The sequence below is a fragment of the Phoca vitulina genome, unplaced genomic scaffold (assembly GCF_004348235.1).
Source record: "Phoca vitulina isolate PV1807 unplaced genomic scaffold, GSC_HSeal_1.0 scaffold55, whole genome shotgun sequence".
Taxonomy (NCBI): Eukaryota; Metazoa; Chordata; class Mammalia; order Carnivora; family Phocidae; genus Phoca; species Phoca vitulina.
Window position 1 is genome coordinate 1,822,079 of NW_022589758.1, and position 24,437 is coordinate 1,846,515.

A 24,437-nucleotide genomic window follows, 5' to 3' on the forward strand; every position below is an offset into this window, starting at 1 on the left:
ACAAACTGAGGGTTGCTGGAGTGGGGGGTGGGGTGGGAGGGATGGGGTGACTGGGTGATGGACACTGGGGAGGGTATGTGTTCTGGTAAGCGCTGTGAATTGTGCAAGACTGTTGAATCTCAGATCTGTACCTCTGAAACAAATAATGCAATAGATGTTAAGAAAGAAAAAAAGAAGAAGAAGAATGTAGCAGGAGGGGAAGAATGAAGGGGGGGAAATCGGAGGGGGAGAAGAACCATGAGAGACGATGGACTCTGAAAAACAAACTGAGGGTTCTAGAGGGGAGGGGGGTGGGAGGATGGGTTAGCCTGGTGATGGGTATTGAGGAGGGCACGTTCTGCATGGAGCACTGGGTGTTATGCACAAACAATGAATCATGGAACACTATATCTAAAACTAATGATGTAATGTATGGGGATTAATATAACAATAAAAAAATTAAAAAAAAAAAACTAATGATGTAATGTATGGTGATTAACATAACATAATAATAAAAATAAATAAATAAATAGAAAAAAAAGAAAATGAGCTTGTATGAAACAATATATATAAAAAAAAACAGAAATCTAAATCCTGGACCTGGAAACATTTTTGCTGCAGTAGCCGCACCTGGGAACCCAGTGGGTGTACGGAGTCTAGACCCCACCACAGAACTCCTGGATCCAAATCTGCATTTTAATGAGACCCCAGGGTGATTTGTACTCACGGCAGAACTCAGGAAGCACTGACCTAGAAAGTATGCCTACAATTATTGAACCAAGCTTTCCACTTGGAAGGTATAGAAGACGTGAGGGTGGTCTCATAAAATGGAACTGGTGAGTAAAGTAAAACCCGTCTCCCCCAGAAACTGTTTCAGAAGGTTCAGGATTGGGCCAGCATAACATTAAGAGTGTGTGTTCCGGGGTCAGACTGCTTGGCTGGAATCCTAGTTCTTCTGAGGAGTCATACATATGACCTTCTGCAAGCCAGTATCTTTATGCTGCTCTTTTCCCATTTGCAACTGGGCTAGCACAAGTTACTCTAAAGTTCTCCCTGCTTTTAAGTTTCCACAATTCAGGGAGATTCATCTACTTTTCAAATTTAGCTCAGCGCCTGACACATGCATAACGCTGAATAATTACTATTATTCTTTAAGAGTCTCCCAAGCATACAAATGATCAGTATAGGCTCAGATAATATTCTCTTTCTGTATGGACTTAGCATGGCTCGCTTTTGAATCTGGAATATAGAGTATTTTAGAGACTTGCCTTCTCTCCTCTGGCGTCTGTAGCTCTGTTAGCCCGTGGTGGAAATGGGAGCGAGGCAATGGAGGGCACAGATCCACCTACTCCCTGATCTGGAGAAACCGATCTGGCAAGCAACTTCGCTGTTTAGTCCCGCGTCCGAAATACGCACTCTGTGTCCACCCTACAGCCTCTAGCTCAAGTATCGCTAATTACCCCGAATGTGACAAAGCAGAGTTTTGGTGTACTCAGTTGCACGCTTACGCCAGGACAGATGCAGCAGTTCAAGCTCCTCATGGTGAAAACCAAGTTCTCTGATTATTTTCTCGTTACAGAAAATCCACAGGGACATACCAGCCGTATAAATGCCCTTCTGTGATAAGTGAATAGATACAGCCTATAAAATCTCGGCGGTGACGCAAGTGACACCTGCTGCCTGCCACACGCCCAATTAAACAGAGAAAAGGCCAAAGGTAAGACAGTCCAGAGATAAGACAGGAAGGAGAGAGAGCCGACGTGCTTATGGAGGAGAAAGGCCCACCCAGCCCTTCCTTACCTTCCCGGAGCAGGAGTGCCTGCTCCACGCTGCTGTTGGGAGCGGCCAGATCCAGCGCGCTTTTGCCCCCGGCGTTCCTGCGCTTTAGGGGAGCCCCGTAGTCGGCTAGCAGGTGGATGACTTCCACGCTGGACTGCCTCGCCGCCGCATGCAGGGGAGTGTCCAGACGTTGGCCGCGGTCCACACTGGCTCCTGAAGAAAGCAGATGACCACAAGCCAACGCGAAACGTTACCGTGGAAATACCAGGAGCTGCAAATACAGTAGCTGGAGATATCTGCAAAGGTATCTGCAATGTCATGACGTGCTTGACAGATCTTTGGAAATACACGACTTAAGCCCAGAACCTCAGCGATGGGTACTCAGACCGCCGCAAACTATTTTGATGAGAAAAGTGAAGAAAGATATTTTTAGTCATTTAAAATATGTTACTTGCTTTCCCGTATGAACTGTGTGATGAACAAAATTAAATATTTGCAGCTCCTTCTACTCAGAATTATTATTTTGGTTTTTGGCAAAGGGGAAAGTGAAGTTTCTTTAGTATTTCTCTTATTCTGGGCTCAAAAAAAAAAAAAAAGGTTTCTGAACTACTACAGGGAGTAGTAAATGATGGGGGATGAAAAAGACAAAAAAAATCTTAAGAGATAAAAATTCTGATTTAAAGATTCATAGTACAGACTCTACCTTTATGTCAGTAGCTACGTTTGGGGAATCTTTTACCAAATAATAGTTCAAGACATTCTACTTTTCCCTGGACTCCCAGTTTTTGTTATGCCTTTTAGAATTAAAAAGGTTACTAAGGGGGCACCCGGGTGACTCAGTCGGTTAAGGATCCGACTCTTGATTTTGGCTCAGGTCATGATCTCAGGGTCGTGAGATCGAGTCCGGCATTGAGCTCCATGCTCAGAGGGGAGTCTGCTTGAGATTCTCTCTCTCTCTCTCTCTCTTCCTCCGCCCCTCCTGTCACCTCTCTCTCTCTCTCTCAAATAAATTTTAAAATCTTTTTAAAAAATGAAAAATAAAAAGAAAAAGGTTACTAAGGATCTTAGCAGGACTGATCTAAAAGAGTCTATGGCAAATGTCTGTTATTTTTGCTATTGAGCATCTTCCTGATAACCACACCTAGATTTCCCTCTGGGGAACCATCCCCTGTGGTTCCCAGTTCATGTGTTTCCAGTGAAGCCCAACAACTTCAGTGTAGACTGAAATCTAGGCCTAAGCCAATCAGTGCATTGTACTCCTCTGGCCACTATGATTGGCTCAGAGATGGGCATGTGACTCAAAAAGAGCCAATGAAATAAAATTGTTTTTTTCCCACTAGCACTTATGGAAAAGAGACTCTTGCTCTCTCTTGAAACCACCAAGGAGAACCATACCAGGTAAATGGAGCCAATATCAAAGGAAGTAGACATTCATTTCTCTGGAAAAGTTCTGTTTCAAGCATTCAAACATCAAATACTGTCAGAATTTTGTCCAGCCTGACAAGAACTTTGTCTTTATCTTTTTTTAAAAGATTTTATTTATTTATTCATAAGAGAGAGAGAGAGAGGCAGAGGGAGAAGCAGGCTCCCCACTGAGCAGGGAGCCCGACGCAGAACTCGATCCCAGGACCCTGGGATCATGACCTGAGCCGAAGGCAGACGCTTAACCATCTGAGCTACCCAGGCGCCCAAGAACTTTGTCTTTAAAGCCATGGAAAACCAACAAAGTTAATAGGTTCCTCTCATAAAAAGATTTCTGGGAATTACCTAATTCTAGAAGTTTCTTCACACAGTCTACCCTCTGGTAGGTGCAGGCCACATACAGGGGAGTTCCAAGCTGAGGCAGTTCTTGGTCAATGTTAACGTTATTTGCCAGCAGGATCTCCATGCACTCTCTATGACCTGGTGGGAAAAAAAGGTAACCTTACTCAAGTAAGGGAAATATTGACTATTTATAGAACTATAGAATTGCTTATCTGTAATGGGCTTTAGAAATAACCTAGATTTTTTTTTTAAGCAGAAAAAAATTGGGGGGGGGGAGAAATCTTAGAAAACTCCAAAATCAAAACCATTAAAAAGAAAAGCATGCCCATACTTCCCCACTTAAATTCCCCTTTGCAGCCCTTGAGGTACCTCCAACTAGACTAAGGGCTCCAAGGAGCACAGCTGAAATCACTCTCTACAGTGAAGCCACCAGTTTATAAATAGAGGCTGCAAGATGCAGAGGGGTGAACGACTCATCCTATTATTACCCTGAAAAAGCCAGCACTCAAATGCAAGGCCCAGCCCTGATCCCTCTCCATTACAAATCTCTCATTCTCTTCTTCACCCATGTATGGTTGCACCTCCTTATTTTGGTTAACCTGGAAGACACCTCTGAGAATAAAAAGCCTTGAATATAGAATATATTGAACTGCACTTTCAAATCCTCAAATATAGGATATATTTAACTGCACTTTCAAATTCAGTGGCTAACAAGAAGTATGTAGACAAGCATTGTCCTTGGAGAGGCTGCCCAATGAACAGACTTGATTAATTTGCAGCATACGAATGATTTGATCAGGACCAAATACTTCTGAGGAATTGATGGGAGCTTATAAAGAGGGTTCTCTTTGAAGATTTAAGTGTTTTCTTAAAAAAAAAATCTTACCATCACTTCACTAATCTTTTTTTATAAGATAACATAAAAGCAAGCTTCTTCTCAAACCTGGTTGATTTATCACAAATGCTAAATTAAATAAAAATATGCATTAAAATGTACAAATGAGGATCCTATGGATCCAAACTATTTGTTCACATAAGTAAATATTATACTGGGATTATAGCATCGATATGTCAAAGCATGGACTCAGACTGACCTACTCTGTTGGCAGATGTTTAAAAAATCCAGAAAAAATATCTAGTCAGTACCTAAAACTGCCTGGTAAATACAGGGCATCTAATAAACATTTTTAAATAATTCCTGTCCTTTTAATTTTTTTTCTTTCTTTTTCTTTGCAGAAGAAACTGAGCCTGGTCTGAGTTAAATTTAAGTACTCACAACACTCATTAATTACAAAATTAATATATAAATGATTAGCACTAATATAACAGCATCTAAAATAATGAATTTGTTATTTGTTCTTCCATCCTGTGGATGATGGTCCCTAACGTGCTTGTAGATACAGAAAAAAATACATAGAGACACGTGAATTGATGTGTTTATGATAAGCATGTATATATTTTGTAGGCACATAGATAGCAAACACTCCAACATAAAACCATCCAAGTACTGCAGAATTACTTCAGTAATTCAAACCATTCCCAATATTTATCTATTTTTAAATGTTCGGATGGAAATGCAACAAACGGATGAACTTTTACTTCAAATCAACCTTAAAAAAAGTTTTTTAAGACTTTTAGATCATTTCCAAAGTAGACCATTTCCCTTCAACTTAAAGGATGTACTTGGAGTTTGGAAAATGACCAGCATCAGGTATTAACCAATAAATGTTTATTAAACACATGTAAGACATCAAAACCATAGATACATTGAGATTTGGGTCTTTTGTTTCATTTAAAGTAATCCACAAACGGAAAAAACAAAACAAAACAAAAAACAGACTCAAATACAGGGAACAAACTGCCAGTTGCCAGAGGGGAGGGGAGTGGGGGGCTGGGTGAAACAGGCGATGGGGATGAAGAGTACACTGGGTGACGTATGGAAGTGTTGAATCACTGTTTTGTACACCTGAAACTAATATAGTACTGTGCGTTAATTATACTTCAACTGTTAAAACATGGGGAAAAAAATAAAAGCACAGGAAAAAAATAATCTGCTGCAAAAAAAAAAAAAAATTACCAAGTGACAATGTTTATTAACCTGGGGCAAATCTTTCATTATTGCCTTTGGAAATAAAGAGTTTCATCCCCAGTTAGACCGGCAAAGATCACTTGTTCTATAGTGTTCTAACTTCCCCATTTTATTTATCTCAATATAATAGAATAATTCCACCACTGAGTAACAGAAATGTTGCTCTTTCGGTGTGACTTTTGAGAAATGGCCTTGGCCTTTCAGTGATCTCTTCTTGTTCATGTCTAGCGGATGCATGAAGTTTTTAAAGACCTTCACTTTACTCTCTTCGCTCATTTCAAAAGTAACTGAGAATACAGGAGTCTAGAATCAACTTCAAGGTTTCTAATGCCATGCTTTTTAAAGTTGCAATTTCTTTGCAATAACTAATGACCCTGAAGTCAGCAGCTCATCTCAAAAGAGTATATTGCTTGCCGTGGACAGTTACATTTAATCTTCCATTAGGGCTCCTATCAGCCTTGGCTTTCAGACGCTTTCATAATTTATTTCAGTGGCTGATGTTTTATGGGCTTTGGGAGAAGAGCTGTTCTTTTCTAGTAAAGACAGAGACATAAGCAAAAAGTACGACTCATGGAAGTCACCCCCGCAGGCTTGACCGGGCCAGCTGCCCCCAAAACACCACCAGCAAAGAGCTTCGAGAAAGGGCTGCGGAGAGACTGACTCCCTAGGAAATGTGACTCCTGAGACAGAAAACTGTTCCCAGGGCCCAAGAAGGGCGGTTGCATGCCCCACCCGTATTTCCTGAAGATTCAGGGGCTCTGAAGTTGCAGCTCTGGGATCCTAAGCAACACACAGACTACCGGTGAAGGTCTGGGTGTTCCTTGCACGGTGACCCCTGTACTGCTGACTCGTGCAGATCGGAGTGAGCCCACCAATGCGGCGTGTGCAATGGGATGGCCCCGTTACCTCTCTTGACTGCCTCGTGGATGGGTGAAGCCAAGTGCGCCTCGGGCTGGGCCTTGGCTCCGAACTCCAGCAGCACGTTGACACACGCAGCACTGCCGCTCCGGCACGCATTGAACAGGGGCGTGGCCCCATGAACCGTCACTCCGTTGACCTAATGGTGAGCAGAGAGACCCAGGGGATTTGTCATTTTTCTCTCACCGTTTCCAAGCGTGTATTCCTGTGCATCTGCAGGGAGGAATTTCCCAGGCCGGTGAATGAGTGAGGGAACGCTACATCATTACACTTAATTACGTTTTTTAGATACCAGTAGCCTATCAAGTCTTACCTACAAGTAATATTGCAAGTGGGGCAAAATGGGAGAAAGCTTTTCAAATGTATTCATGGGTATTCCAGAGCCTCTTAGGGGCCTCCTAATCATTGAGGGGTTGCCCTACTTGGTGGTTAAGAACATGGCTTCCGGAATCATTAGCTTGGTTGGGGTTCAAGTCCCAGCACCCTCTCTTCTATCTGTTCAGAGATCTTGGTTGGAATACTAACTTTCTGTGCCTCAGTTTCCTTAAATGAGAATCATAAAAGAATCTACCTCATGAGGTTATTGGGTGGATCAAGTGAGTTGCTACATGTTAAACACTTAGAACATTGCCTGGTGCCCAGTAAGCATTTAAGCATTTGCAACAACAATTATTTTCACTTCCCATTAATAAGGATCTGACTCCCGCTCCCAATCATGGACAAACATGGCAGGAACCAAAAATGCTGGAGAAACCAGGTCCTCAAATCTGTGCTTGCAAAAAAAAAAAAAAAAAAAAAGTCTCTTCAGCAATTCCCCCACAGTTCTGTCTTTCTTGCCACAAATTTCCTTGCTGGTCTACTATAATCCATACACACTGCATGTGCTGGCAGTGACTCCCAAAGAGATCGTGATCAAGCCAAAGTCACAAAGAAAACAGCCATCAACATGGTGTCTCCAACCACCTTTGCTGCCTTCCAAGGATGTGGGAGGCATCTTTGAGTATTAGCAATAGATTGGAATGAACATCAGGGAACCAAGGCATTCGGGTGGAGAGCCTCTGACAGGATTGAAATGGAGGACAATGAAGGCTTGATGTCAAACCATTTGCCTTAACAACTGAGTATATATGCTTGTGATAATCAGGATCCTATATTTTCTTGTTTCAGAAACCAAACAAAGGGGGCGCCTGGGTGGCTCAGTTGGTTAAGCGTCTGATTTCGGCTCAGGTCATGATCTCAGGGTCTTGAGATCAAGCCCAGTGTATGGCTCCCTGCTCAGCCAGGAGTCTGCTTGTCCCTCTCCTCCTGCCCCTCCCCCTGCTCATTCTCTCTCTCTCTCTCTCTCTCTCTGTCTCTCTCTCAAATAAATAAATAAAATCTTAAAAAAAAAAAAAGAAACAACAAAAGATATTTCTCCACAGTGCCAGGATAGCCCCTGTTAAATTGGAAAGTTAAAGAGGAGATGCTAAGGTGGCGGAGACAGACAAGGACAGGGCAAAATGTGTGTGAATTCATATAGTCTAGGGATTTCTAACCTATTTACATTTTTCCTGAAAAAGATTTGGTGGGGCTGGTTTCATTTGATTTGTTTTTACTGAGAATCATCCTCATCCTCAGTCCCAAAGCCTTCAAATTTGATTTCCTAAGTTTCTCAGTTCAGGTCAGCAAACATTTATTGAGCACCTATTAGGCGCCAGTGTTTCAGAAGCAAAGGCAAGGAAGACAATTGCCTCTCCAGGATCGGTTGAATTCTATCAGGGAAGACCCACAGAGACAGAGATGATTTTGATATAGTAATGGGAACTTTAGATCGCTCTAGGAGCAAGACAAAAGAGAGTAGCGACTTGAGAAGTATTTCAGAAGAAAATGAGCAGGCTGTGGGGATTAGTTAGCGGGGGAGAGGGAAGATCCAGGCTGAGCCCAGGTTTGGAAGGTGGGAAAGCGGGGATGTGTCTCGCTGGGTCTTGGAGACTGGGCGGGCCAGAGGAGGGCTGGTGCCCGAGGGAAGAACATCCTAAGCACAGTTTCAGATGCACTGAATTTGAGGCACCCACAGGGCTGCCAATTGTGAGGAATTTTCTACTGATGGACCAACGTTCTTTGATTCTTTCTCTCCTTCCGATTTAAATGTTAAATAATACAATATTTATCAACTCTTCCCTCATAAGATTGCCAAAACCAAGGGACCGTGTCTTACTCTTTTCTTTGTCCTCCACAAAACCTCCCAGCGTTGTACCAGCACACACTCCTCTACAACCCGATGTTGTTTGCTCTTTTCCACCAACAGAAGGAAAGGGTCCTCTGGGGCACCTGGCTGGTGCAGTCGGTTAAGCATCCGACTCTTGGTTTGGGCTCAGGTCATGGTCTCAGGGTCACGAGATCGAGCCCCGCATTGCACTCATCGCAGAGTCTGCTTGGGTTTCTTTCTCTCCCTCTCCCTCTGCCCCTCCCCCCACCTAAAATAAATAGATAAATCAACAAATAAATCTTTAAAAAAGGGAAATGGCCCACACCCAACCTCACCCTCATCATTACACGTGAATTGACTAAGTGGTAACCTAATAAAAATACACGACCACTATGGCATCAGGAACATCGCTTTGCCCAAGAAAGACTTTCATATTCAGTTCTACATGTAGAAACCCAACTTCCACAGAAAATGCTAAGAAAATCTCCCATAAGCATTTAAAAACATTGCAGCTCATAAAACAAAGAACACAGGGACTGAATTTAAAAACCAAAATTAGTGGGGCACCTGGGTGGCTCAGTTGGTTAAGTGTCTGCCTTTGGCTCAGGTCGTGGTCCCAGGGTCCTGGGATCGAGCCCCGCGTCGGGCTCCCTGCTCAACTGGGAGCCTGCTTCTCCCTCTCCCTCTGCCTGCCGCTCCCCCTGCTTGTGCTCTCTCTCTCTCTCTGTCCAATAAGTAAACAAAATCTTTTTTAAAAATTAGCAACAAAATGATAGCTGGCAACTAAATAAACGTCACTGAGATTTTCAAAAGTTTTAATTTTACAATTCTACTGTGATATGTTTATTACACACAGCACCTCAGCCACTCCTTAGCCTTGAACTAAGGATATCGGGTGATGTGTGGCAGCATTGAATCACCACATTGTACACCTGAAACTAATATAACGCTGTATGTTAACTACAGTGGAGTTAAAAAATAACATAAAAATAAAATAAATATACAAAAGAAAAAGAGAAATAAGGGTAGAATTTTAAAATAAGATAAAAATTCTGTTGGATTTTTTTCAATGTATTATTTACTAAAAGCTCATGTGATGATTTTGCTCAAGGAAAACAGTTGGTTTAGGGTGTTGCATTAAGAGTGTTTCTGTTGTTGTTCATTTAATTTGTGTTCTTTCCAGTGTTTCCCAATCAATTTCCCAAGATCGGTTTTCAGATAACTTCAGTTCCAGTTGCTCTTTTGAAATTCAGCATCACAATTTTCAAAGATTCCTGTGAATTACCTCATTGGAATGTTCATCCACGGGCACAAAGGCTGAAGAGGGGAGGGACCCGCAGTGTGTCAGTGGCTCAGGAATGTGCACGCAGACAGGGCCAGACCTGCCTGCACCCCCGGGGGGTGCACCGTCTGGAAGGTAGCATCTCTGTAGACGCTAGCAGGTGCACCTGGGCAGAGCCGCGGGGGGCAGGGGGGGCAGGACTCACGTGCGCGCCCTTTTCCAATAAGGCTTTAGCGCAGGCTACGTGGCCTCCAAGGCACGCCTCGTGGAGCGAAGAGACCCGGTTAATGGTCACGAGGTTCACGTTGACACCCTAGAATTTGGAGACAAGGGGTTAAAGGCTGCATTAGCGATAGCAATGGCAGCCACTCCGGGACTTCAGAGTACAGAGTCAAGGCACACGGATCTCCTAGGATGCGTGTAGCACAGTAGCAGCACTGCTGGGGGCCGCAACTCCGCTGCATCCCAACCCTCATCCCAGCCCAGTCCCAGCACGTCCCCCTCCTCTTCCTGCCACCCTCCACCTTCCTCGTCTCAGAGTCCATGTGACAGATGACAAGATCAGTGTAGCTGTTGGCCAACTCTGACCTCATGCCCTGATTTTCACAACTTGGCCCTTACCATTCCCCCCACCCCATCCCGCCCATGGTGACCACTTTCTGTCTGGGAAATGAGTTAGGTCCCTGCCAGTCCTTCCCAGCCCAGTTCTGCTTCTGATTTCCCGCCTCCTCACTGGCCGGTTGAAAGCTTCCAAAACCTAGTGCGTGACCCTGAACCCCAAACCTCAAACCCCCACCGTCTCCTGCCAGACCTCCCTTGATGCCCAAGCGGGTCCCTTCATCTTAGGGCCTCTCTATGACTCCTTGGTCCTGTCCACTCTCGTGTCCTTAATATGACGTCACTACTCGAGAGCTGTGCTATAGATTTCAAATTGGGTATTTAATACAATTCGAAAAATCTTGTCCTTTGCCTATATAGGATTTCCTTTTAAGAAAATAAGAAAAAGCAGGCTAGTCCACAAGGTGGCAGCAGTGCACTAGAAAATAACTTGCATCTGTCTTGCAAGCTGTCAGAATCCCTGCATTTCTGCATGTGTAATGCTGGACCGGCCTGAAAGACCATCTAGAGTGAATGGGCTCCACCGTGCACGAGGAAATGGAGAGGTAGAAAGTTCAAATTATTAATAAGACTTAAGGCTCCCCAGCAGTCGATGACAGCCAGATGACTCTGAGAGTCAGGAGCTCCAGATGCCTGGTTTAATGCTTTACTCCACCCCACGGTATGTGAAATAAAGTAAAAAATAAAATAGAATAAAACATTTTTCACTAGGGTGTAAGGGTGAAGAAGCAGGCATGCACTGTGAAAAAGTTGAACTTCTCTCTGAAGAACGCTCCTCACACATTTAAGCACACTGGTTTACAGAAACCAACATGCTTATGGAGTATAGTTAAAAATAAAAAGGGGCACCTGGGGGACTCAGTTGGTTAAGCGTCTGGCCTTCGGCTCAGGTCATGGTCCCAGGGTCCTGGAATCGAGCCCCGCATCGGGCTCCCTGCTCAGCAGGAAGCCTGCTTCTCCCTCTGCCCCTCTCCCCTCTCATGCTCTCTCTCACTCTCTCTCTCTCTCAAATAAATAAATAAAATCTTAAAAAATAATAAAATAAAATAAAAATAATGAAGTACTAAAGGCAATGTGGGATCCTGGATCGGAGCCTGGGAGAGAAAAAGGACTCTGTGTGAAAACAGGTGTAATTCCAATAGTCTGTAGTTTAGTTAACACTATTGTACCAATGTTAATGTCTTAGCTTTGACTGAAGTACATGCTTATGTATGATATTAGCACCAGGGGAAGTTGGGTGACATGTATGCGGGAACTGCCTGCACTCTCTTCGCAACTCTTCTTTAAAATTATTCCAAAATTAAAAGTTTATTAAAAAAATACTAATAAGGGGCTCCTGGGTGGCTCAGTCGGCTAAGCGTCTGACTCTTGATTTCAGCTCAGGTCTTGATCTTGGGGTCATGAGTTCAAGCCCCACATTGAGCTCCATGCTGGGTGTGGAGCCTACTTAAAAAAAATACTAATAGAAGTGTTGAGGTGTGGGGCTGAGAGGGAGGAGGTGGATGCAAGACTTTTCACCTTTTAATATCACTTTAATTTTCGAACTATGTGAATATATTACATATCAAAAATAATCAAATTTTAAGTGCTTAAAAATAAATAAGCAAGTGATAAAAATCAAGTACAAAATCCATTTGATCATTACTGGGCAGTACTGTTTTCCTTTTGCCTCCACTTTTTTTTTTTTAAGATTTTATTTATTTATTTGACAGAGAGAGACACAGCAAGAGAGGGAACACCAGCAGGGGGAGTGGGAGAGGGAGAAGCAGGCTTCTCGCTGAGCAGGGAGCCCGATGCGGGGCTCGATCCCAGGACCCTGGGATCATGACCTGAGCCGAAGGCAGACGCTTAACTGACTGAGCCACCCAGGCGCCCCATTGCCTCTACTTTCTTAAGAAGTAACCCAACTCGTGAGAGAGGAAGCCAAAAAAAAGGTGTGCGTGCGTGCATATGTGTGTGTGCGTCACACACACACACACAGAACAGTGCGCCCAGCTGTTTAAATTCAAAATGATAAGGAAGCCAGGTTCAGTGGTAGCTAGAATGTGGAAAAAAGATGTAATAAATCACCTCCTCTACACACACGTAGACTCTAAAACAAACAAAGTAAATGGAGCATGTACACTTTCGTTCACTCATTTGACAAATATTTAGTAAGCCGTTATTCATTGTTCAAGGTGCTAGGGATATAGTCATCAATAAAAATAAAGTAGCCTTAATAACTAAGACTTTAATAAATCTTCCCAAAGGAGTAAGATTTACCCATGTCAACCTATTGTAATGTTTGCTCTTGAGATACTGTATCATCCCGGTAGGGAGCCTCTAAAATGGCTCCTGGTGATCCCTGATTCCTGGTTTTGGCTCACTGTGTACTCCCCTCCCCTTGAGTGTGGGCTGGATTCCCTGACTCCCATCTAATGAATAGAATATGGCAGAAGTGATGGGATATCACTTTGGCGATTAGGTTATACTAAGACTTGCTTCTTAGGCACTCTCTTGCACTCTCTCTGGGGGAAGCTGGCTGCCATTTCATGGCACAGTCCTGTGGAGAGGCCCTTGTGCGAGGAATTAAAGCCGGCCCACAAGTACATGAGTGAGGTTGGAAGCAGATCCTCCCCGCTCAAGCTGTGAGGTGACTGCGGCCCTGGCTGGTACTTGGCTGCCTGTAAGGGACTCCGAGCCACAACCACCCAGCCAGGCTGCCCCTTGGCCCACAGAAAGTGAACGAATCTGTGCTTGTTGTTTTAAGCCACTGTGTTTTTGAGGTCATTTGTTATGTGGTAATAGCTGACGAATGCAATTTCAGGGCTGTTGTTAGTCAGGCACACCGGGAGAGGATAGGGTGAGTTAATGCAAGAAAAATGTGAAGGCATCTGCTGTCCCCGTCACAGGGAAACTGCCTCTGGGGTGAAGGCAGGCCCAGAATGGGGAGAGGGTGCTGGGCAAAAAAAAAAAAAAATGAGGATATGTACACCTAGACTGGCTGTGCGGGCCCCCAGATGGGGTGAGCAAGACTTCCGCCACAGCCAAAGCTATGAAAGCATGATGCCGATTATAGCGGAAGCACAAAGGAACACGTCTTTGGTTTACTTACCTGTGCAATTAAAGTTTTCAGGGCCAGTAAGCGCCCCTGGGCCGCAGCTTCATGAAGTGGGGATCGGTCAGCCCAGCAATCTGAAACACAAATCAAGCTCAGAGTCAAGGTCTGGAGTCTTCTTCCGGCTGTTCAGTCCCACTGCCCACCCACCGTGGGAGGGGGTTTGGGGGAGACAAGGGCAGCTCGTACCACACATCGGGCTTTCTCATTATCAGCCACTTTCAGGGTGACAAGCCACTTGAGTGTACAGCTCACGGGTCTAGTGGTGTGTGCAGAGGGAGCACAGACCATCTCTCTCACTCTTTGGGGGCAGTTTTAACAAGCAATAGATTTAGTTCGAATACATATTGCCCCGGGCCTGGATCTGACAGCTCTAAACAAGGCAAAGTGAAGGGCAAAGCTGGTCACAGAGCCTCCCTGCTTTCATCCTGCCCCTGCCTCCCACCCTCACCTCTACCCTGAAAATTCAACAGCCTGGACCCCACGAAGGAGGCTGGAGGATCAGGGGAAATGGGTTGGTTCTCAATGCCCTAGGTAATTGTCTCGGTTTCATTTTGGTCATGAGGCATATCTATTACCACGATGCAGAATAGGTGTGGTTTTTCAGATGACACAATCTTCCACAATTTCCTGTGGGCAGTTGAACGTGACAGCTAAGTGCGGAGCCCGTGGGGCCACACTGCCTGGGGTCAAGTCCGACCTCAACCCCTTTCTGCCGAGAGGGGCAAGTTACTAAAATTAATTTTGACCTCAATTTCGTGATCTGTAAAATGGGGGGTCTAGTAATTTGGTATTTAGCAAGTGCTTTGGTCTCAAAGTAGGCCAATAAAACACATCCATAATGTTAGGTATTCAAGGAACTTATGATTAATAAGTACCCATGGTAGGGTGAGTATTTTTTTTTTTTCCCTGTAATCGCTTGTTAGTAAACAAGACTAACCAGCTTCAAGGGGCATTTGAGAAGTAAGCCTCTTTAAACATGCCAAAGGGCGATCATTTGTTTGGGATGAACACCTGTTCCAGTTTGTAAAATTTCAAACATAATTGTGCTCTTCGTTCACCGAATAGCATGTAACACAATTTGGATTTCACACAAAGGGTCCATCTTATCAACCTTTTCTAGGGGATCCTGATGGTGCCAAGAATTCGGGTTTTTCTATACCTGTGACCTTGGCAAACACAACCCCGCCAAAGATGGGATTATGTGAGTGTGAAATAGCTTGAGGCCACAAGGACAGAGTGAACTTCTCCAACAGATGAGAACAAGGGCCATAAACATTTCAGTAGGCGCTCTTCCTATATTGCAATTCAATTTTTATCTTCTCTTACCCTTGGGGTTGTGAAAAGATGCAAGGCTAGAATGAACTCTATGGGGTTGGATTGAAATTGGAGTAGCTGGTACGAAAAGGTGATTTTCAACATGTATCTATTTATGTTTCTATTCATATTTATATTACTTTAACAAGGTTTTGGAGAAATGGCTGATTCCGGCGCCAGGCCGGGAAAAATATAAGATGGGCCTCGAACACCTTGCCGGAAACACAATGAATGATGGGACATGTCAAAAAGACATGGAAGCTGGCTTGCAGGGGCTTCCACTGGTCAAACATGGGATGACTTGAGCATCGAAATAAAAAATGGTAGTAGGAGATTATACCCTATCAAATGAAATAGGAATCTCTAAGTCCTCACTGATATAAATTAACATATACATAGCAAGGAGGAAGCTCTTCCTCATAGTAGAACACCAACTTGGAAATGTAGAAGAAATTGTCGAATCTGACTCGAGTTATCTCCTCACAAAATAATTACTAGTTATAAAGGAAACACGGGCCATTTTATGGTGGAACAAAATTGTAGACACCACCTTACCCAGGGCATCAAAGTTAGCATCAGAAGTGATGGGACAGATTGGCACAGTGTGTCATGGGCGATGGGTGACATCACGTGCTGTCGGAGGGAATGCAACGATAAAAACACACCATAGCTTGTGTAATATTCCTGCTCGAGATGCATAACCCAAATCGAACCCCGAGGACACTGTGAACCAACTCACCGAGGGACATTCTGCAAAGTAAGTGGCCTGTAACCAGTTCAAGGAGGGACTGAGGAACCATTGCAGATGGCAGAAGGCTGATGAGACACAACATCTAAAGGCCCACATGGGATCCTTTCGCTCTCAAGGACATTACTAGGATAGTTGGCTAAATAGGAATGCAGGTCTCTGGGCAAAGAGAAGTGGGAATTCTTTGTACCACTCTTGTAACTTTTCTGTCACTTTGAAATTAGTTCCAAAATTAAAAAGTGTGATACACACACATATATAAACTGGAACTAATTTATATATAAGTTTATCTGTATACACATATAATCACTGGGTTTTCATATTCCTGATACGAATGTGTGATGCTTTTATAAGAAAAACAGATAAAAATGTTAACAGGGAAAAAATCTTGTGCTCGTATCTCCACTTGTTCCTGAGTCAGTGAAAAGCTGATGAATGGAGTATTTTTAAATCTCTTTTGACATTTATAATTTGCATAAGCTGAGAATAATGAGATAATGAATGCATATAATCCTCAGTTAGTCAGCCCTGGTTTTCTTCTAATACATCTCCCCCTCATTCAACATGAACTGTGTGTCAGACGCGTCGCCCTCTTGCCTCATCGCTCTTGGCAATGGACACAGGCACTGGGGCTGGAAGGACAGTCTCCACCCACGGATGGCAACTCAGGCCTCTGACTAATGTAAGAAGCAAACCCACAGCCACAGCTCGGTTATTCTTTTGTTCCAAGAAAAGCCAGTCAACCCGAGTCACCTGAAGGTATATTATCTAAGTGTTTGATTCAAAAATAAAAACAAGGTTTACATGGTAACTTGCTATTATGAAATTAGAATACTAACATGAAATGGCTTTATTATTTTTAAAACTTACCTCCAGGTGGGCTGTGGCGTCCCCTTTCCTTCTGAGAAGCAGGAACCTTAACCACATCTTTGTCCTATTTCTAGTAACGTCTGTTACTCACCAGTCCCATAAGACCCACTGCACACATACAATGGAGAGATCTCCAAACGTAATGTTGAGTGAAGGAAGCCAGACACCAAAGAGCATGTGCTGTGTGATCCCTTTCTCTAATGTACGAAAGGGGGCCCAACTCACCTGGGGTGTTAGGACTCAGAAGGACCCCAAGGAGGGGCGGGGGTTGACTGGAAGAGGAAAGAGTAGGGGCCGTGCTGATAATATGCAGTTTCTGGCTCCTGGGAGCCGACACCTGATCACGTTCACCTTGTGAAAATCCATGCAGATGTTCACTTAGAATTTGTGCCCTTGTCTGTATTTACAAAGTACTTCAATAAAGAGATTTTGAAACGACTAGTCTACGGGTCAGTCCACTTGAGCCACCTCTCCTGGTGCCCCTGTCAATGCAGGACCCTCTGACACCCCTGCCTCTGACGTCATGGGAAGCCTGTGGGGCCATCTTCCATTCCACCATGAAAGCAGGAATGGTGAGCTGTCCCTGGCTTGTCCCTCACCACAGGACTGCTCTCCACTTCTCTTTTCCTATAGGAGAGGCCCGGGGGGGGGGGCAGCTCGGCCCGGGGGGCAGCTCAGCAAGTTGCCTGAGCGGACTTCCACCTTGAGAGGGAAATACCAAGCTCCCTTCCTGTCAGGGGCCCCTGATCTCAACTGGTATTTCTCCTGGAGCCCCCACCTTGGCCTTCCAGAGAGGGAGCACCCCCAAAATGCATGCCAACCCATTTGTCCCACATGAAGAGATCTCACTTGCAGCAAGTGGCAGAAATAGTACCAAATTCCAAGGTTTTGTGACTTAGAACACCCCCTGCTCTGGCATTAAGAACTACTAGTTTTAAATCCCGCCTAACTTCAAGGCCGATTTATTGGCCCAGGATGCTTAGCTCTATCCGCCATCTCCTCATACATAGCATGAAATGAATCCATTCGTATCACCTTCAATGTAGAACTCATTTTTGCTTCCCAGCTGGAAACAAAACCACTCTCAAGGGAAGTCACCTTTCCAGTCACATTGTTTTCCAGCACTTGCTTCCAAGGACCTTGAGTTTTCACACAAAACCCTTTCCGGCAACTCCACCATGGTGGGCTCTCCTGTTTTCCTCTTCTTATTCCCAACACGCAGCCTCTCACTCTTATCAGTCTTGTTTTGCAAATTGGAGCTAATTGTGAGAAATTAGGGATAAAAGGTATCTGGCAACTAGGGAGTTTTTCCATTCCTTTCAGGAAATATCAACTAAGCTCTCCAAATAAATGAACGCCTAAGTAGGAATCAACCATTCTCTTCTAAGGCAGCCTATTTTTAGTCCCTTGGCCGACTGCCTGTGTCACAGGGCTGCAAGCACATTAGGAAGATAGTTTACTGGACAAATATGTTTACTTGTTCCTGATGAGGTGTATGGAAAATGTTCAAGTACTTTTTCATCCCCCCCCTTTGACTTTTTCTCAGAATATGATTCATATCTCTAGTTCTCAGATTCTTTGAATAACAATTTCATGACAACTTCTAAAACCACAGATTTCAATAACAAAATCGGTTCCGAAGGAATACAGTTGTCTGAGTGCCAAGTATTCAAGATAAAACTTATTATGACTATTTAAAAAAAAATTTTTTTTTGCAACTTTCCCCTTCCTAAGTCCAACAAGTATTTAAGATTACTGGTTTATTATTTTTAAAGAACCACCGAACTGGTTATAATCTCTGGTGCACATGGAACAATCTTTGTTCTCTTAATTCAAGTTCCAAAATCATATGAACCAATATCTTCTCCTGTAGCATCTATCAAATAAAAAAATTCAAAAGGAATCTCAATTTTGAAACAAAATATACACAAGAGCCTAGCAGAATTAATGGTATTTTAAGTCAAACAAAGGTAATTGGCAAAAACCCATATTATAATAATTTCCTGGGATACCTAAAATATTATACTAAAACTGAGTTAAAATGCATACTCTCTAGAACACGCAGTTCTTGTCAGGAGATGCACCATGGTCAACAAACATCTTTCTGTAGGGTGTTAGAAAGAAGGTGCCCTTGAGCCCATCATGAGCAGGAGAGCTGTGGGCTAAAGGTAACAGGGGGTGTGGGCAGAGCCCCTGCTGAGGACTGGGTGTCCAAATTTGGGAAAGCCAGCAGGCACTTGTGAGAGGTCACTCTGCAGAGGGTGGCTGGGCCAAGGCCTGAGAAGACAACCAGCAAAACTCAACAAGGGTAGAAAGCTAGGTAGAGGATTAGGCAAGAATGGAGCAAAAGCAGGAAAAACCTGGTGGAAGGGGAAGGACAGGAAAAAGGAATCAGGATGTTGAGTCACACAGAGGCGTGGCCATCAAATCAAGGTGAGTCCTTTTTGAATTTAGAACAAGGTCAACTGATTCTAAGTGTTACACACTCAGACTCCAACTAATCTTTTAGAGTTGGCTTAACATAAAATTAAAAAAAAAAAGAGTACAATAGTTCCACAATCTCTCATCTGCAGTTGTAAAATCGCCCACATTTTGAAAACCAAGCTTTCCCCCAAGTTTGATGCAAACTCCTTTGGCAGCTAAACATGGTGAGGACTCAGGTTAAGCAATTTATTCTTTTTCATTTGTATTTCCGCTTAGTGTAAAATATCAAATATAATACAGAAATAGAACTATCACAATGTTTGATTATGGGAGTACTGTGAGATAATACACTGTACACGCCGTGCAGTCTTTCCAGTATCCCCAAAACTCCTGAATCCTGAACCACGTCTGGCCCAAGGCTCATAAAAACAGATGATCAACCTGTAGCTAGATACTTTATTTTTATCAAGTTTGATGACCAAGCCCTGGACTAAATATAGCTTCAATTCTGGCCAAATTAAGCAAAGGCGGAAAAATCATATACCACATCTGTCAGGAGAAAATGCTCGCAGAAATCTCTACGGGCTGATGGTGGGATCCAGTGATTCATCCGGTGCTCGAGATGCAGCACCAAGGGCCAATGACAATGTTTTAAACTTAAATACATAGGTATCTATAATTGACCAATTACACAAAGAAGCCCGAAAAATCAAAAAACCAGCCAGCCGTAGTTTACCTCAAGTCTAGTAAGTTATTGACAAATGTAATAGTTTAAGCCACAAAGACATATTGAATGATGCATTCCAGAATATGAGAGTCCAGAATAAAAAACAATTCCAGAAGATTTTACATGATATTTAATGAGGGACATGTTGCTAGGTATAGCTTCCAAAAGAAAGCGTGCCAGGACCTATGACAGGCTAAACTATGTCCTGGCTGAGTTTTTAACTACCCTCCCCTTGTTTTTGACAGCTCTGATGATAGTTTACAGGAACATAATATGCTATTGGAATCAAGAAATTTAACCTTGGACTGAGACTTATTCTAAGTCAATTAGCTAACTTACTGATTAAATGTCACATATTTTCCCAACCGACATTTGTCTGACCCATGAGCAGCAAAGAGAATTTCCAGTTTGAGCTGAAGACCGGCACAAAATTTTGTTCGTTATTTTTAATACATCTAGCTTTAAGTATATAGCATCTGACTCCTAACAGTGTCAAAAGAAAAAAAAACAACAACAGTGTTTCTGGCATGCTGCTGCCTACATTATGATAGGAAGCCTTATTTACCACATCTGGATATACTGTCTATTATATATACGTGTGGATGTGTGTGTGTATTCAGAAACACAGTCATCCACACACACATATATGTATACATAGAAAGGAAATTAAACTGAGAAATTGACATGTACTATTCTCCCCCGCCTCATTAATGATAATCAAAAAATACGCTTTTGACTTTATAACACCATGCTACTTGCAAATTAAATGAATATTATCCTAGGAGCTTGACCAAATGAGGACATTTGAGGTAAAGAATGAATGAGCTCTATTTAAGAAATCTGTATTATGGTCCAGACCTAAATCCAAACCATGTTTACATGGGTTTTGACTATTACCGAATCTTTTAAGAGTGTACTTAATTCAGGATGACAAAGACAGAAACGATGCACGTGAGCAACAGGACAAAACATTCTTAACATGCTCCTGCCAATATGGACTTTGTTGGACTTTACCTCATTTAAGCCATGAGGAGGATCAATCTACAAGAACATCCACACTGTGTTACTGAAACTCTTAGAAAGCCCCTGCCCACACTTACATATTAAATTAGAAAACAGATTTTCAGATCACACTTAATTCGAAATGAAAGAGAAACTTTTTTTAAAACAGTCTAAGCAACATACCTCCCTGAAATGTGTGACAAATGTAATCCCCGAAAGAAACCTCTTTCCACATTCCGGGCCTTCTGACACTTCCTGAAACTTCAAGATTCTCCTCATTTCCCCCAGTGAACTGAAGCATTCTGAGGCTTTGCCTTTGGAGGTCTTATTTTTGGGGGGGATGAGACTACCGTCATCTAGTGTCTTCAAACTTAATCTAGTGTATTGGAATCACATTGCACAGGTCTATTTTGAAAGAGAATCCCGGGTGCAAATTGACATGGATACTAGATCAGGAATGACATCATCCTGGAACCCCTATGAACACTAAGAATACAGAGGGAAATGGTGAACTCTGTTTACAAATAAATACTCCTCTATCAAGTGACCATCCCAGCAGTGACAAGTGTATCTGATTCATTTACTTTTGTAGCAATTCACTCCAATTAAGGTGAATCATTTCTTCAGAGAACTGGAGACTAAACCCTACAGAGCATGAGATTTTAAAATGTTTTTCCCAAATGCTGGCATTTCATATTAGAAAAACCTCTGTTGGCAGGGCTTTGCACAGCGCCGTGTATAAATGGGTTTAGTGCAGGGTTTCTCCTGACAGTGATGAGCAGCTAATGGATTCGAATTGCAAACGACAACACAAAAATATATACAGCATGCCACATTTGCTGCTTTAAATCAGATTTACTGGTCATTCTATTTCCTGAGGAAACTTAGTCTTGTTAGAATGCATTGTTAAAGTTTGCTTAAAAATATTAAAGAAAATAATTCCATGTAAGTCATTCTTTAGGTTAGTAGAAATGAGGTTTCTGCAAATACTCTTAGAAAGCCACTACCCTATTTACTTCTTAAATAAGAGCCACTAACAGAACTACAAACTTGCAAAAAATAAAGCTGAAAATCCTTCAAATTGGTGCAGTCAAAATCATTTGCTACTTTAAATAATAATTTTTAAAACTACCCACACAAAGCCAAAGTATAAATAAAATCTGCCCTCTAGAAATATTATTCATATGAACTATCTGGGAGGGTTTTTTTTTTTTTTTTTAAGTTTTAGGAGCAAATCCGTGTATTTTTACCTGAAATTCCACCATAGATCTCTTCTGCTATCCTAGCCGCTTCTTTTCTATTTCCTTTGACGATATAGAAGTGAGTTAGGAGAGCCAAACAAACTTTAATTAAAAGTTTGAAGAAAAAAAAAGTAGCAAACATTGTAATAAAAATGTTTTTAAAGCCATAGGAAACAGGACTGTCTTCCATTTTGGCTTACACTCTGTATAGGTTCCTGGTACTGCAAAATCTCACTGAGTTATAATTGGTATCATATGACATCTATTTTCAACTTTCTAGCCCTTGGTGCTCCTGTTACTGAGAACTCGCTCGTACATTCTAAGCTAACTGTGATTTGGCGGCTGCGTGTGCAGTCTCTCATAGCAATGTGGAATGAACTCCAGAAACTTCCTTTTAGACCTGCATTCCTTAGTGCTATTTAACACACAGGATTCCTGGCCGGATCTTTTTCATTCCTAAATCCCAATTTGTGCTACATTATGTGGGAAGGCAGTTATTGGAGAGAGAAAACAAACTTCTCAGATCCCATGGGGACAGAGCAAGTTATCTGAAGTGGGAAGAACTGACGCCAGACCATTTCATTTTCTCTTCCTCCTGAGGTTTTTGGGGAGATAATGCTCCAATCTAAAATATGACCATCTGAACAAGACCATTTACTCTAAGGCAGTATTTAGTAAAGGGCCCCTCTTGGATGCCTCTCCAAGTGGATGTGTCCGATTGAAAGCATTAGACCACTTGCTCTCATGGTCTCATCCGTGACAAGGTCTGCCGGCAAAGCCCATCATGCATTTCCCATTTCAAGTGTCAGTAAAGGTGGTGCCTCGGACTGGAATATGGGTGCTCTCCTTGACCGTGTTAAGAGTTACAGCAAAATGGATGAAGAAGATGCCCTCCATTCTGGGTGAATTACCCAAAGATTCTATGTATCAGTACCTTCCCTCGTTGGACAGTTCTCTTCCAACCCTAACTCTTTTTTTTAAAGATTTTATTTATTTATTTGACAGAGAGATAGAGAACACAAGTAGGCAGAGGGAGAGGGAGAAGCAGGCTCCCGCAGAGCGGGGAGCCCGATGCGGGACTCGATCCCAGGACCCTGGGATCATGACCTGAGCCAAAGGCAGCCGCTTAACCGACTGAGCCACCCAGGCGCCCCAACCCTAACTCTTCAACGTGTGTCGGCGGGCCAATACAAGGGAAATCAACTTCTTGTTCATTTCCCTCACCGACAAAAATTAGATGAGGAAAATCCAGGTCTCCTCTTTCATTCTTGGCTATATTAGATTTTCAAAAATCTCTACAAACTATTGAAAAAGGCAAGCCAAAAAAAAAAAAAAAAACATTGCAAGAGCAGACTAAAGAAATCTTACTTACTAAATGCTTTATGCAAAAAATATGGGAGTTTCTCATAGCACTCAGGCAAATTAGAATGACGACCTCTATGAGAACTGGCTCCCTATAGTCTGGGGAAAGGCTGATGTGTGAGCAGACAGCCTTGTGTCACAGTATAGGCTGCGTCCATTTCAGTGAATTACAGAACCAGGAAGATCCGGTGCAGTGCCCAAGCCCAAGAACTGAGATCAACGTACAGGGTTTCTGGACCCAGCTTAGTCCCGACCTACAGCTTCCTACCTAGAGAGTGCCAACATAGGAGAATCCGCGAACACAAGCATCTGTGAACACAAGGACACTGCCCTCTAAGAAGCCCATCCTTTACTCAAGTCAGCCCAGTGACATTATAGGACGTTATTCAATCTTGTTCGGGCCTTAATCTTCATTTAAAACATGGCTGTACTTTCTGTGTTATACACCAGAAAAGTTGGCCATCAGGAGCTCGGCTTTTTTGTAAGGTTCAAACGGATGTCTATGCTATTTCTGAGAGACCATCTTTAACTACGTTTGAGCATTACATTCGAGATGGGCACAAAAGGCCACTGAAGTAAGGGGTTAATTCACAGCATCCTTCACAGACGAAATCCTCTGTGGCACTACAGTTTCTCAGCCTCAGCACTACTGATATTTGGGGCCAGATAATTCTTTGCTGGGGGCAGGCGGTTACCCAAAAGCATTGTAGGCTATCCAGCAGCGTCTCTGCCCTCTGTCCACTCAATGCCAACACCCCCACTCCCATCCAGGGCTAACAACCAGAAATGTCTCCAGACACTGCCAGGTGTCCCCTATGGGTCAAAATCGCCACCCCCCCCTCCTCCCCTACCTCCTACCACATCCACTTAAGAACCACTGAGCCATAGCCAAATATAAAGAACAAAGGAAAATCAACTCCCCAAAGTACTAGTGAATACAAATTAAATTTTGTACAGAACTTGAATTTTTAGAATTTCATACTTAAAAAAGCCCAGCCACGGGATGACACAATTTAACATCTCACCATATTC

At 43.0% G+C, this 24,437-nt stretch overlaps 1 protein-coding gene across 3 annotated transcripts in view; it reads right to left on the minus strand.

Annotated features, from left to right (window-relative positions):
- The window catches only part of ASB11 (ankyrin repeat and SOCS box containing 11), a 29,110-nt gene extending 6,877 nt beyond the window's left edge, over window positions 1-22,233 (minus strand). Inside the window, exons 1-6 of one of the 3 annotated variants that reach the window (XM_032389650.1) lie at window positions 22,053-22,233; window positions 13,712-13,791; window positions 10,205-10,261; window positions 6,518-6,668; window positions 3,526-3,660; window positions 1,780-1,971 (exon numbers count right to left, since the gene is read on the minus strand). In XM_032389650.1, coding sequence (XP_032245541.1) covers window positions 1,780-1,971; window positions 3,526-3,660; window positions 6,518-6,668; window positions 10,205-10,261; window positions 13,712-13,791; window positions 22,053-22,233 — 796 coding nt within the window. Of the gene's footprint in view, window positions 1-1,779; window positions 1,972-3,525; window positions 3,661-6,517; window positions 6,669-10,204; window positions 10,313-13,711; window positions 13,792-20,985; window positions 21,234-22,052 lie in introns of those variants that run through there. The other 2 variants (XM_032389649.1, XM_032389651.1) reach the window with 2 other exon arrangements.
- Window positions 22,234-24,437: the final 2,204 nt, after the last annotated feature.